Source organism: Myxocyprinus asiaticus, chromosome 29 (assembly GCF_019703515.2).
Source record: "Myxocyprinus asiaticus isolate MX2 ecotype Aquarium Trade chromosome 29, UBuf_Myxa_2, whole genome shotgun sequence".
In the NCBI taxonomy this organism is placed as follows: Eukaryota; Metazoa; Chordata; class Actinopteri; order Cypriniformes; family Catostomidae; genus Myxocyprinus; species Myxocyprinus asiaticus.
Window position 1 is genome coordinate 3440288 of NC_059372.1, and position 15967 is coordinate 3456254.

A 15967-nucleotide genomic window follows, 5' to 3' on the forward strand; every position below is an offset into this window, starting at 1 on the left:
ATCACTCTTTTCTATCTGTCTGTCTGTCAGCCTGTCTGTCTATCTGTCTTTCTATCTTTCTGTGTGACTCTGTCGGCCTGTCTTTCCATTGGTCTGTCTGTCTTTCTATCTGTCTGTCTGTCTTTATGTCTCTCTGTCTGTTTATCTGTCTTTCTGTCTGTCGGCCTGTCTGTCTTTCTGTCTATCTGTCTGACTGTCTTTCTGTCGGACTGTCTGTCTGTCTTTCTGTCTGCCTTTTTGTATGTCTGTCTGTCTATCTGTCTCTCTGTTGGCCTGTCTGTCTGTCTGACTCTCTGTCGGCCTGTCTGTCTGTCTTTTTTCTTTCTGTCTTTCTATCTGTCTCTCTGTCGGTCTGTCTGTCTTTCTATCTGTCAGCCTGTCTGTCTGTCTGTCTGTCCATCACTCTTTTCTATCTGTCTATCTGTCTGTCTGTCAGCCTGTCTGTCTATCTGTCTTTCTATCTTTCTGTGTGACTCTGTCGGCCTGTCTCTCTGTTGGTCTGTCTGTATTTCTATCTGTCTGTCTGTCTTTCTATCTGTCTCTCTATCGGTCTGTATTTCTGTCTGTCTATCTGTCTTTCTATCTGTTGGCCTGTCTGTCTCTCTGTCGGTCTGTCTGTCTATCTGTCTGACTGTCTTTCTGTCGGACTGTCTGTCTGTCTGTCTGTCTGTCTATCTGTCTCTCTGTTGGCCTGTCTGTCTGTCTGTCTTTTTTCTTTCTGTCTTTCTATCTGTCTCTCTGTCGGTCTGTCTGTCTTTCTATCTGTCGGCCTGTCTGTCTATCTATATGTCTTTCTGTTGGTCTGTCTTTCTATCTGTCTGACTGTCTTTCTGTTGGACTGTCTGTCTGTCTCTCTGTCAGCCTGTCTGAATCTCTGACCTTTTTGTATGTTTGTCTGTCTGTCTATCTGTCTCTCTGTCTGTCTTTCTATCTTTCTGACTGTCTTTCTGTTTGTCACTCTGTCTGCCTGTCTGTAATTCTGTTTGTCTTTCTATCTGTTTGTCTGTCTCTCTCTCTGTCTGTCTATCTGCCAGCCTGTCTGTATTTCTGTCTGTCTGTTTATCTGTCGGCCTGTCTGTAGCTCTGTCTGTCTCTCTGTCAGTCTGTTTATCTTTCTATCTGTCTACCTCTCTGTTGACCTGTCTGTCTGTCCATCAGTCTCGCTGTATGTCTGTCTGTCTTTCTATCTTTCTGACTGTCTTTCTGTCTGTCACTCTGTCTGCCTGTCTGTCTGGAATTCTGTTTGTCTTTCTATCTGTTTGTCTGTCTCTCTCTCTGTCTGTCTATCTGCCGGCCTGTCTGTATTTCTGTCTGTCTGTTTATCTGTCGGCCTGTCTGTAGCTCTGTCTGTCTTTCCATCGGTCTGTCTTTCTGTCTGTCAGTCTGTCTATCTTTCTATCTGTTTGTCTCTCTGTTGGCCTGTCTGTCCGTCCATCAGTCTCACTGTATGTCTGTCTGTCTTTCTATCTTTCTAACTGTCTTTCTGTCTGTCTGTCCATCAGTCTCGCTGTATGTCTGTCTGTCTTTCTATCTTTCTGACTGTCTTTCTGTCTGTCTCTCTTCCGGCCCTTTGTATGTCTGTCTGTCTAACTGTCTGTAGTTGTGTCTGTCTGTCTGTCCATCTCTGTCGTTCTATTGTTCTTTTTAGTGTTGTGTATCATGCTGCAATATGTAACGTTCCCTCGTTTGTTCTCTCTGTCGTGTGTATATCCAGCTGTTTGTCTGTATAATCAGCATTAGTGTTTTTATTGTCTCTTGATGCAGTTTTTGGAAAAAACTTTCTTTGGCTCCAGGAATGATGAGTTTCCCAGCTGTGAAGTTTGTGTGTTTGTTTTCCAGTTGTCTGATCGTTTACTCTGATCATCCGTTTGTAAAAGAAGAGACGTGATGAGAGGAAAAAAACTAACTTATAAAAGAGCCTTTTAATCTGTTTCATGAGAATTTCCTCCTCCTCATGAGCGCATCTTAAAACGTTCCACTCTGCTGTGAGGTTTTGATGTGGACACATGCAGAGATTACGTTTGGAAAAACATTTATCCCGTGGTTTCACTGGAACTTCAGATGGGAAGATGAAACTGAATTCATGAGCTGTGTGAAGAGGATTTGTCTGTTGACAAAAGCAGCCGATGATTTACACGTGACAGGGAGTTTTGTGTGATGGATTCGGTTGTAATATCTGCATTCTGGTTTGTGTGAGTTAGTGTTCGTCTGTAGTGTAACATCTCACATGTGTGGAGGATTACAGATCAGCCACATAAAATCTACTCAGGGGTCCCGACAGCCCCGTCAAAGACAGCAATCTGGAGAACACAAGCTCTTTAATAAACGCCATGACATCACTTTCCAAATGAACAGGACGAGATCAGATGGAGGGAACTTGTGTTTAGATCTTGAAACTATCAAAGGCCTTTTTCAATCAAGTCTGAAATTCCAGCACAACAGGATTTTTAAAGGAAAAAGTGCTTTTCTATAAAACAGTTAGGACACCCTAGAATAATCATCATTTACTCACCTTCTTAGATTGTAGAATGTCCGAGCTACTCTTTCCCATACAACAAAAGTGAATTGTGGTTAATACTGTCGAGCTTTGTTTGGAATTTGAGAACTATAATGGAGGTGAAGATTTTCAGTGTAAAACGACTTCAATTTGGGGTTTGACGCTATCGTATGACTTCCAAAGACTTCTATTTAGTGCACGAGTCATATTTATTAATCACATTTAAGGTCCTTTTTTTACCCATTTTTTGTGTTTGACAGTTCACCTTCCACTTTCTTTTTGTGCGAAAGAGTAGTTCAGACATTTGGCAAACTATCTCTTTTTGTTTTCCACAGAAAAAAGACATTAAGCAATTAGTGTGACAACATGAAATTGAACATACTAAATAAAAACGTCCCTATTTTTGTACATATGAGTCTAAATAAAATTAAAAAAAACAGCGATTTAAGGCTTGATTTAAAGCTTTGTGCTCTCTAGCGACATCAGTGGTTGAAATGTAAAATTGCAAGCAATTTGCGGAAGAACACTTTACGTGAGTCGTGTTTCAACACTACTGCTCTGGCGGATGAATCTCATGATTTGAGGTTACCTGGACATCGCCTGTGTGATCATGACTGAAGATATTCAGAGCCGGAGTCGTGACGTGCTATTTTCACGTTGATATAATTATGTTATACGATTAAACATTTAAAAAAGAAATATAACTTGCTTTGATGAAGATAAACAAGACTTTTATTAACATATTTTCAATGAATGAATTGTACACTTTTCTGACACTCAAAGCGCTTTTACATCGAGAACAGGAGACTGTCCTGAATCACCACCAGTTACAAGTATATTTTAATATGATTATTCAAGTGTTTTATCGACTATTAATGTTTATTGTATTATCAGTTTAAGAGATGAAACTCGTGATACTGCTGATTCGAGTACAATTACTTTTTACATTATCTCGTCAGCGAAATCAGTGATGAAAATCAATTTTTTAATTTCGTCAACGATAACGAAGACGAGACGAAAAAGGCGCATCTTGAAGATTATTAAATGATTTTATTAAATCGTACTGTTGATGATAAAAATTATACTGCAAGATATTAACAGAAGAAGAAACATCTTGAGATTCTGTAAATAGAAGAAGATATTAGATATGAATCATTTAATCCATTGATCCAGTGTGTTGGGCATTTCTCCGCTTGAGCTGTGTGAGTTAAACATGCTAACATCGACAAAATGAACCGCTTTAAAACGAGGTAAACACCTCATTCAAACGCATCCTATTTATACATGAGATTCATCAATATATCCACAACATTTATGGAACATCTTACATCTGCACAATGAAACGAATAAACATGAATGAGTTAAATGATGCACTAGTCTGAATAATCATAATTTGCGTTGCGTAACTTGCGTTATGAATACACTACAAAGATATTATTTTCATTGACTGAAATTTTATGAATGAATATAACATGATGAAATATTGACTATATTAAAGGATAATTTTGTCAAAATACTAAAACTGAAAATGAAAAAATGAGCACGGCAGTTGATAAAGTAAGTGAAACTGTTGGCCTAATAACTCTGTAAACTAAAAACATAAAACGAGCAATAACGGGGATAACATATACTTTATTAAACATGAAAATAATACGTACAAGAAGTCAATTTTAGAAGTCATACAGGAACTTCCCCTGACAACGAATCACGATCGGTAAACACACGAGTAATGTTCGATTCATAAAAGCATTATAGCAGGTAAACAACTTCACCAAACAGATAACAGATAAACATCCAGACTGCAGCGATGCCATCCTGAACTGTGTGAGTGTGACGGACTGAACTGAACAGCGTGCTCAGCCGGCACTTCTTTCCTGTGTTTACGGATATGATGTCATGATGCATAGAGGAACGACATCAGCCAGCGATTTCACACCAAATCCGACCCGACAGCTCAAAATACGAATTATTTTGATAAGTTTACCGAAATGAATCGGGGTAAAGTAAGGACGTATGTAATTAATCAGTAATGGCAATTTGTTCATTTTTAACCCAAAAAATCTTACATAGTGCAGGTTTAAAATTTAAGTCCCTTTAAAAGAATAGTTCACCCAAAAGTCAATATTCTCTCATCATTTATTCACCCTCATGCCATCCCAGATGTGTGTGACTTTCTTTCTTCTGCAGAACACAAATGAAAATTTTTAGAAGAATATTTCAGCTCTGCTGGTCCATACAATGCAAGTGAATGGTGACCAGAACTTTGAAGCTCAAAAAAGCACATAAAGGCAGCATAAAAGTAATCCATAAGACTCCAGTGGTTTAATCCATGTCTTCAGATGAGATATGATAGGTGTGGGTGAGAAACAGTTCAATATATGCGTCCCTTATTTTAACCACAAATTTCCACTTTCACATTCTTCTTTTATTTTTGGTGATTCACATTATCTGTGCATATCGCCACCTACTGGGCAGGGAGGAGAATTTGTAGTAAAAAGGAACTTAAATATTGATCTGTTTCTCAGCCACACCTGTCCTTTCGCTTCTGAAGACATGGATTAAACCACTGGAGTCTTATGGATTACTTTTATGCTGCCTTTAAGTGCTTTTTGGAGCTTCAAAGTTCTGGTCACCATTCACTTGCATTGTATGGACCAGCAGAGCTGAAATATTCTTCTAAAAATCTTCATCTGTGTTCTGCAGATGAAAGAAAGTCACACACATCTGGGATGGCATGAGGGTGAATAAATGATGAGAATTTTGACTTTTGGGTGAACTGTCCCTTTAAGGCTGCACAGTGTCTCAACTGTCTTGTAGTTAGTTCAGTAGCACCGCTGCTTTTAGTTGACTTATCCCAAATGACGTCAGACTGTAAAACCCTTTTGGTTTCTAATTGGGACCTTTATTTAAAGACTAAAGGAAATGACATAGACTGGAGTCATGCTTTCTTTGCTTGTAGCTACATCTTCTGCCACCAGACGGCATCCTAACTTGGAGTTATGTAACGCCATGAATCATGTTGCACAAAGATCATTCACTGCAAGTTGAGCAGAGATCAGTCTGTCATCTTGGGTCTTCCTTGAGGAATTACAGTAGCCAAGACGTTCCCACTGTAATAGCAAAGTAGCTGATGGATGATGTAGATTATTTTAGATGCTTCTGACGTATCTGGACTGTCTGTTAAAGTTGTTTTTCTACAGTATTCCTCCAGTGAGAGCTGTTGAATATTCATCCTCCAGGAGTTGTGATGTAGTGAAATTGTGTTCGACTGTAAAGGCAGTTTGTGTCTGTTGGCTGTTGCTCGTTTCTTCCAGGAAAATTCAATCCTAGCATGCACTGGGAAATGCTCTAAACATGGTTTCTCTCCCGAGGAACATCTGTGGTGTCTGGCGTGCTTTCAAACACCTAATGTCTTGCTTTTACAGAAAGCTGGCCTTGAGGATTTGTTGTCTTACTGTAGTTCACTCTTATTTAAACATAATTTGGGGGTCTTCTCTGTTCTTATCAATAAAATGTACACAAATTAGTCAGTTGTTGACATACAGTTAAAGTATTGAGCTATAAAATGAATGTGGATAGCGTAGCTCAGGCAGTCTTGGAAGAATTTGATTATAAATGTTTTGAGATCTCTGACATCTGAGCACAATTGTTGGGATCGTTTATGAAACTCATAAAATCTTACTTTGCATTTAATCGAAGGGGACGATCTTAAATTGTCAACCCTGTTGCCTTGCGTTTGAAAAGCACATAATTGTTTATTTGGAAAAATTTACCTAGAAATATTTGCATTAACCTATCATGACCTTGAGCACAAGAATAGTAATAGCTCAAAAAAAACCTGTGAAATTATGGGCTTTATTTATCTCGTCAGCATAGAAAGCATAATATACTGTAATTCATTCATTATGATGATGTCTTTGCTATAAATATATCCTTAATATTCAAATATATCTTCATAAATAACTGAAATATTTCATATAAACAACTAGCCATAAACAAAAGTTTTTGCACACTTTTTCTAAGTACATTTTAATTGTATAAAATGAAGTAAAATATGCTTAAATTCATGACATAATATTGATTAAAGTGAGTAAATTTAACTTTTACTTAAAAATCTGATGTACATGGTACTTAAATAATCTTAGTGTGCAAACCTCAACACTTGGTGTACAAAACACGATGATGGCAAATTTTTATTGATTTGGTTAATTTTTGAGTAGAAAATTAACTTCAGACTTTACTAAAGTCTAACACCAGCTTCGAAAAGTTAAGTGAAATGTTCTTATTTTATTTAACAGTGAAATTTACTTAAAATTAGCAAATAAATATGACAAAGTTTCCTACTTTAGGACTGATACATGAAGACACATTGTAAAGATTACAAACAATCATAATTAATATTTATTTATAAGCTAAAGCATTCATTTTTACATGCTTGAATTGAGTACAAATGTAGAATTTACTCAATATTTTCAAGTTCACGCTTTAACTAACTTATTCAATGTAGAATTTACTTAATATTTTCAAGTTCATGAATTTATTCAATGTAGATTTTACTTAATATTTTCAAGTTCATGCTTAAACGAACTTATTCAATGTAGAATTTACTTAATATTTTCAAGTTCATGCTTAAACGAACTTAGTCAATATAGAACTTACTTAATATTTTCAAGTTCAAGCTTAAATGAACTATTCAATGTAGAATTTACTTAATATTTTCAAGTCCATGCTTAAATGAACTTATTCAGTATAGAATTTACTTAATACTTTCAAGTTCACGCTTAAACGAACTTATTAAATGTGGAAAGTACTTCATCTTTTCTGCTATGAATTGAGTACAAATGTAGAATTTACTTAATATTTTCAAGTTCACGCTTAACTTTTTCAATGTAGAATTTACTTAATATTTTCAAGTTCAAGCTTAAACGAACTTATTCAATGTAGAATTGACTTAATATTTTCAAGTTCATGCTTAAATGAACTTATTCAATGTAGAATTTACTTAATACTTTCAAGTTCACGCTTGAACTTATTCAATGTGGAAAGTACTTCATCTTTTCTGCTATGAATTGAGTACAAATGTAGAATTTACTTAATATTTTCAAGTTCACGCTTAACTTTTTCAATGTAAAATCTACTTAATATTTTCAAGTTCACACTTTAACTTATACAATGTAGAAAGTACAAAAATTGTTCTGTTATATTTACTTTAGCACAACATTTCAGTGTATAATTGGTCGAACAAACTGAAAGTCCTGCCCCAAACTCACATCACTGGTTGAGCCAATGTTGCTGCGTCTGGTGGGAACGTTTGTATGGCACCAGTCAACATACAAAGTACTTACTTGTAGTTGTCTATGTATGTAAAACTGGCATACTATAGAACAAGGTATTTTAACATTGAAAAAAAATACACCTTTAAGCAGACAACTACAGTAACTTCCAGCTTACTTTAACCTTATCATGTCCTTGTTTTAAACAACATGAAAGGAAAATGACCTGCACAAAACATTGACATGGAAAAGTCCAAAGCTTATGTCTGCAGGAGTTTTTGTTCGACAAGCCAAAGACGTATTGTGTAATTATTATTTGACAAATGAACTGTCATTGAGACGTCTACAGTCAATCACTGACGTCGAACGCTTCAGAAAGTTCCCGAGGGCTACAGATCAAGAGTTCACACAGAGAATCTTCCAGAAACTGACCTGTACCAGCATACAGACAACTGCGGAAAATATTGTGTGACACGTTTGTGTTACACGTCTGTAAAGATTTATGACTTGTGGGAGTTCAGATGCGTTTGTTCATTGTGTTTAGTGTAGCTCTGGAAAAACCACTTTATTATTTCCACATAATCACTATACATCGTTGATTAGTTGACAATAAAATTAATCTTACACGTTTGGTCTCTGGAAAATGAATACCGTAAGTAATTCTGTTACAAAAAGACAGTGTGGAGTCGTTATAGATGTTTACAGCCAGTGTAAATCGTTTGCGAAATATAAATTGTCACATTGAATTGAATGTGACGATTTACGTAAGAATAGTTTTATGAACGATTCATGTGCTCCAGTGTCCAGATGTGAAGTATTTTATATCATGGTTTGATCTGTTGATATTGTGTTATAAAGCAGAACAGATAAGACCACATCTTCAAATCTTTAATAAGTAAAGACTTTTACTTGAAAAGCAGCTGAAAATCTTATCGTTGGACCGGGAAATAAGACAGATTGCCTGATTAGATTCGATTCAGATTCACAAGCTTTTGATTCCAATTTTTATTAGGTTTCATATCGATTAATTTGGATATATATTTCAGTCATCATGAAAATGTACCAGCCAGTGGCTAATCACATGCATTTGTAGTCGCACGCTGCAGAATGAGGTCGCATATGCGAATGATTTACACGCATAAATGATTAATCTTGGGATTTTAAGGATCAATCGAGATTGTTCGAATTAAGATTGTGATAAATCGGAAAATTTATATTTTTACCCTTCCCTACTGATGTGCTTTAGTGATGTAAATATACTACTCACAGGTTACAACTTTTAGAGGTTTACGAAATGATAAAAAAGAAATCTTATTGATAAACCATGCAGTGACTCCCCAATGCAATTTTCCTAAAGACACATAAACACTAACTCAAACACACATCTTCATGTGCTCTTGTAGTGTAATTCTTCACTTCGGTTTTTTTTAACGCTTTCCAAAATCTGACATGAGCAATGCAAGTGTGTGTGTGTGTTTAAGCAGCTCTTGTTCCGGGTGTGTTGTTTAGGGTCCAGTCGGGCTGATCGGAATAATAGGAGTGATCGGACAACCTGGAGAAAAGGTAAAAATAGACAGCTTTGAGCTTAATCTTATTTTAGATTTGATTTCTGTTGGAAAAAGACTTCATGAAACGTCATCATTTTGTTATGATTAAATACATCAACATTCAGTGAAACCTGAATTTGGATAAATCACATTGTGTGTGTGTGTGTGTGTGTGTTAATGTGTTTGTTTAATTGTGTGTTCAGGGTGATCGTGGCCCTCCTGGTCCTCTGGGTCCTCCTGGAGAGAAAGGTTCAACGGTAAGAACTTATTTCACATTAACAAACAAACAAACAGTTTAAATAAACACACTTTTAATTACTTTAAAGAGGGTAAGTATATACATTTAATCTGTTTTTATTATTTAAGTAAATCGTCGCATGATGCAAATAATTTGTAAACATGAACAAAGCAAATTTCTGTATAAAATACTCTTAAAACCGTTGTTACGAATCTCTGCTTAAATCGTTTGTAAAACCATTCGTACGTAAAATTGTCGCATCATGCAAATCGTTCGTAACTTGTTTGTAAACACAAGCAGATAGAATTTGTGTGTAAATCGTACGTAAAACCATTCTTGTTTAAATTATTGCATGATTTAAATCGTTCATAAACACAGGCAGAACTGATTTCTTTGTAACTCTTTCATAAAACTATTCTTACATAACTTGTTGTATAATGCAAAACGTTCGTAAATTGTAAACACAAGCAGAAAAAATTTCAGAGTAAATCGTACGTAAAACCATTCTTACGTAAATTGTTATATCATGCAAATTTCATAAACTGTCTTGAACACAAGCAGAACACATTTCTGTGTAAGTCATTCTGAAAACTAGTCTAAATTGCCATATCATGCAAATTATTTGTAAATCGTTCGTAAATGCAAGCAGAACTAATTTCTGTGTAAATCTTTCATATAAACATTCTTACGTAAATTGTCGCATCATGCAAATCATTCGTAAATTGTTTGTAAGCACAAGCAGAACAAATTTGTGTGTAAATCGTACGTAAAACCATTCTTGTGTAAATTATTGCATCATGTAAATAGTTCGTAAAAATGGGCAAAACTATTTTCTGTGTAAATCTTTCGTAAAACCATTCTTACGTAAATTTGTGCATCATGCATATCGTTCGGAAGTCGTTCGGAAACGCAGGCAGAACTTATTTCTGTGTACGCCTTTCGTAAAACCATTCTGACGTAAATTGACGTATCGTGAAAATAATTCGTAAATCTTTTGTAAACACAAGCATTACTCATTTCTGTGTTAATTGTTTGTAAAACCATTGTAATGTAAATTGTCACGTCATGCAAATCGTTCAGAATCATATACAAATGTGAGCAGAACAAATGTTTTGTGTAATTAGTTTAAAAAAAATGTTGTCGCATGATGCAAATTGTTAATAAATCAAATTTAATCTGCTTGTGTTCATGAACAATTTAGAAACTATTGAACAGATTGAACTTTGTACAAAATGCACATCTTTCCCTCACAGCCTCATTTTTGTTCACGTCAAATTAAAAGTCGTCTACTCTGACTGAAATCTATTAAGCCCTAGTTGGTCCAGTGCTGAATCTGTTCAGTAGTTAGTTTGGTCAGTAGTTAGTGGTTTTAGTTAGTTGTTTCTCTAGTGTTAACCGTGTGTCTCTTTCTCAATGTAAGGGGTATCCAGGTCTTCCAGGGGGTCCAGGGGATTTCGGCCCACAAGGCCCACCAGTAAGTTTACCCATAATCCCTTATTCTTAGAGTTTGTACCCTACAAAATCTCTAAAATTATTGTCCAAATCAAATTAATTACAAAACGGTTCCACGGCATTACAATGTTTTTTGGTGCCATGGTAATATACTGTATATCTATAAACATAAAGAAATATATACTGTATATATATATATATTGTATATAAAATAATAGTTATTTGTCAATGACAGATATATCTTTTTTTACTGTCTCTCTCTTGTTTTTCTCAAGGGTCCACCAGGGCCGAGAGGAGCAGCAGGCGTCCTGGGGCAAAAAGGGCAACGGGTACGGTTTTTCTTTGTTTTGTGAAGGATGTCAATAAATTGGCGCAAAGTAAAGGCCGACTGATAAAGAGATATTTGATTGGTGGAAAAGAACCTTTGTTGACGGTAGATTTGGAGGTCTTTTTATTGATGGTAGATTAGAAGAAATTTGATTGGTGGAAACTTTTGATTGACAGTAGTTTAGGAGAGATTTGATTGGTGGAAACTTTTGATTGACGGTAGATTAGGAGAGATTTGATTGGTGGAAACTTTTGATTGACGGTAGATTAGAAGAGATTTGATTGGTGGAAACTTTTGATTGACAGTAGATTAGAAGAGATTTGATTGGTGGAAACTTTTGATTGACAGTAGATTAGGAGAGATTTGATTGGTGGAAACTTTTGATTGACGGTAGATTAGAAGAGATTTGATTGGTGGAAACTTTTGATTGACGGTAGATTAGAAGAGATTTGATTGGTGGAAACTTTTGACTGACAGTAGATTAGAAGAGATTTGATTGGTGGAAACTTTTGATTGACAGTAGTTTAGGAGAGATTTGATTGGTGGAAACTTTTGATTGACAGTAGATTAGGAGAGATTTGATTGGTGGAAACTTTTGATTGACAGTAGATTAGGAGAGATTTGATTGGTGGAAACTTTTGATTGACGGTAGATTAGAAGAGATTTGATTGGTGGAAACTTTTGATTGACAGTAGTTTAGGAGAGATTTGATTGGTGGAAACTTTTGATTGACAGTAGATTAGGAGAGATTTGATTGGTGGAAACTTTTGATTGACAGTAGATTAGGAGAGATTTGATTGGTGGAAACTTTTGATTGACGGTAGATTAGAAGAGATTTGATTGGTGGAAACTTTTGATTGACAGTAGTTTAGGAGAGATTTGATTGGTGGAAACTTTTGATTGACAGTAGATTAGGAGAGATTTGATTGGTGGAAACTTTTGATTGACAGTAGATTAGGAGAGATTTGATTGGTGGAAACTTTTGATTGACGGTAGATTAGAAGAGATTTGATTGGTGGAAACTTTTGATTGACAGTAGATTAGTCCAGTGTGACACATTTAAGACTTGGTGAGAGAAAGTCCTCTGATACTGGAAATAATCTGAGAGTGGTGTACTGGTTAAACTTTTGGACTGGTAACTTGAAGTGTATCGTTGTACAGTCGTGCTTTGAAACACCTAAATTTAATGTATGCAGCCCTGCATATGTTTAACAATTCCACTCTGATCTGGTGTATGTGTACCCTGTTAGAGTTTTATTATGTTTGGCCGATGACTGCAGACTTTGCTGACTGTGTGAAATGTGTTTGCAAAATAAACCACAGAGACCTCTAGTGGTCAGAGTGAATATGACACACCCATGTCTATGTGAAAACTGATTTAATTTCATGCCAAACGCAGAAATTACAATAGCTTATATATATAAAACTTCACAGAACAAATCTCATTTAAATGATGAAGACAGCTGCATTTAAACTCCTGTGTGTAAACATGGCAGGCAGACAGATCGATTTTGTTTGGCATGTGCTCAGGGATCATTGTGTTTGGTCTGGCATGTGGTGTCTGTGCTCTTCTGGCTCATTTATCAACAAGCTGGACTGTTTATAAGAGAGAACTCATGATGAAATTAATCTTTGATTGTGAAAGGGCTTTATGGCTTCATTCACACAACAGCAGAATACCCGTGTTTTAGATTGTTAAATGTTTTTAAACTTTGGGCACTTTTAACCTTGTGATTTTCTAGAAAGTAAAGTCTCGTTAAAATATTTTTCACACTTTCACTAGTTGATTTAGTTTGTCTACTAACAATGTCCAACAGTGTAAAGGGAGCCAGCCGGTACGTGCTGTGCAGTGTGTAAAACTTCATTCCCCTGGCCTCAAGAGGCGCATTAGCGACTGACGCTAGAGGCTGTAGCCTTTAGCTGTCTCGTTAGAGTGCCCGCCTCCTATGCTGGAGACCCCGGTTCGAATCCCGCTCAGAGCGGGTTGAGCAGGACTGGTTACAGTGGTGCCATGACCCGGATTGGAGTGAGGTTTAGGGGAGTGAGTGTAACTGTAGCCAGCTGGTAGGTAGCTGTACAGTGTGTAAACCTCATTCCCCTGGCTTCAAGATGCGCACTAGTGACTGATGCAAGCAGCTGTAGCCTTTAGCTTCCTCATTAGCGCGCCCACCTCCCATGCCGGAGACCCTGGTTCGAATCCCCCTCAGAGCAGGTCGAGCAGGACTGGTTACAGTGGTGCCGTGACCCGGATTGGAGTGAGGTTTAGGGGAGTGAGTGTAACTGTAGCCAGCTGGTAGGTAGCTGTGCAGTGTGTAAACCTCACTCCCCTGGCTTCAAGATGCACACTAGTGACTGATGCAAGCAGCTGTAGCCTTTAGCTTCCTCATTAGCACGCCCACCTCCCATGCCGGAGACCCCGGTTCGAATCCCGCTCGGAGCGGGTCGAGCAGGACTGGCTACATATTTACATCCATCACAGGTGAATTATGTCCTTTTTATTAGGTGCAAAAGTGTTTTATGTGGTGGAAATGACGACACAACTGTGGGACAGTCGTAATTTTTGACAAATTGATAGAAATAATTTGAACACAATACATTTTGAAATGGTTTATGTTTATTTCACTCTTCGTTTTAGATGATCATAGTTTTAAACATGTAATAATTTGTATTTTTATAAAGTATAGAAATACAAATTACATAGTTTGATATTGAAAGTCTGGATCTGGGACTAAAACAGTAAAATCTATACATGAAAATCATTTGAAAAGTACCAAAAATAAATGATGAAGCCCTGGTAAAAAGTTTCCAAGTCAGTTTAAATTTGACCGTCTTATTAAAAAAAGGGGGAAAGTTTAAATCTGTTTGTTTTAATAAAAATAATCAACCCCTGAGACATGAAAGTGCCCAAAGTTTAAGTACACACAGTTCACAACCACATTCTTTATCTGAAGTGACCCGAAGTGTGTTCGGGTATGTGCTGTGTGAAAGGAACAGTCAATTTCTCTTAGGTTTATTTTTGAAAGTCGTTTTCTGTATAATCACAAACCTTAAAGTCTTGATTTCACTTTTTTACTGTTATTGCCCAGGAAAAAATATACAGTTCAGTTGTCAATGGAGTGACGTCACACGTGCGATTGGGGTCATTCTGGGTGTGTTTCTCTTTTTAAGGGCCCGAGAGGAGCTGACGGGCCGACAGGAGAAGAGGGTCCTGAGGGCGTGAAGGTACCAGCAACTCATCTAACACAATAAACACAAAACACACACTTCTTACATTTATGCATTTGGCAGATGCTTTTATCCAAAGCGACTTCCAGTGCCCTTATTTCAGGGACAATCCCCCTGGAGCATCCTGGAGTTAAGTGCCTTGCTCAAGGACACAATGGTGGTGGCTGTGGGGATTGAACCAACAACCATTCTAGTTATGCACCTCAAAGCCACTGAATGATCACAAAACTTGATCACAGCTCATGTTTGCTGGTTTTATTTTGCAGGGTGAGAAAGGATCTCCAGGGAAGAAAGGAGCTCCAGGGTTCATTGTAAGCACTAAACCTATTTACTCAAAGTTTTGTGTGATAGGGTACAGTGTTGTCTCCAGAACTAAATTTGACCAAATTTTCCTTTGGGGACATTCGGGAGCAGATTGACTCTTGACATGACACTTTTCTTTTAGGATTAGGGCATGGGTTAGACTGTAGTCATCATAATTTCCTTCATTTAAAAACAAAAGAAGTATATGGTTTGTCCTCATTTTGATCGTGTCTAAGCTAGATAGACAACTGACTAACATTACCCCTAAAATACAATGTTAGCACGGTATTTGCTCAACAACTCAAGCAATCAATTTCACGTCCGATATCTACCTGTCCTCATCATTAGCTCAAGCTCCACTCTTCACCATAAACTAGTCAATGCTTTTCAGATATTTGTTGATTTAGATATCTGACTTGATATTTGTGTGTGTTTTTGTAGGGTAAAGCCGGTGGTCCAGGGAAGAGAGGAGCAGCAGGACCCCTAGTATATTTCACTTTGTTTTCATTACATGTGTGTGTGTGTGTGTGTGTGTGTGAGTGTGTGTGTCAGTGTTGGGGAATAACTAACTCAAATAAGTAAACGTAACAGAATGTTTCAATAGTGCTCTAATCAAGAGTGGTGTGCATGCAGTGGCGTCTCTACAGTAGGGGCAGGTGGGGAAGAGCCCCACCAGACGTGACTGTTGTGCAAAATGTGCGGAATAATTATCTATTTATTTTAAGGAATAATATACAGGAATTTCCACATCTTAAACTTGTTTTATGTTCTTTGTACACGACAACAGAAGATACTTTTTTGAAAAGTTTGTGCATGTCGTGTTGGTTAGGCAAGTGATTTTTTGTGCCCCACCGGAAATAATAAGCCAGAGACGCCACTAGTTGTGTGACAAAATGCTGCATTGCTGATATAAATTAGCAAATGGTTGCATAGGATAAAAAGTATTTGTTTTTTAACACAATGTGAGAAACTGCTGGAAGACACAAGCAGTCAGAAACTGGTGGAAACAATGCCTTTACTATAGTGATATTGTAGTAACCATTTTTTTTTTTTCTGGTGGAAACCATGGTTTTGATACAGTTAAAAATGGTTTTACTACAGTTA

General features: G+C 36.8%; 1 protein-coding gene across 1 annotated transcript in view; it reads left to right on the top strand.

Annotated features, from left to right (window-relative positions):
- The window catches only part of LOC127420187 (collagen alpha-1(XXIV) chain), a 144173-nt gene that overhangs the window by 81454 nt on the left and 46752 nt on the right, over positions 1-15967 (top strand). Inside the window, exons 25-31 of the mRNA XM_051662241.1 lie at positions 9280-9333; positions 9521-9574; positions 10976-11029; positions 11283-11336; positions 14504-14557; positions 14827-14871; positions 15305-15349. Coding sequence (XP_051518201.1) covers positions 9280-9333; positions 9521-9574; positions 10976-11029; positions 11283-11336; positions 14504-14557; positions 14827-14871; positions 15305-15349 — 360 coding nt within the window. The remainder of the gene's footprint in view (positions 1-9279; positions 9334-9520; positions 9575-10975; positions 11030-11282; positions 11337-14503; positions 14558-14826; positions 14872-15304; positions 15350-15967) is intronic.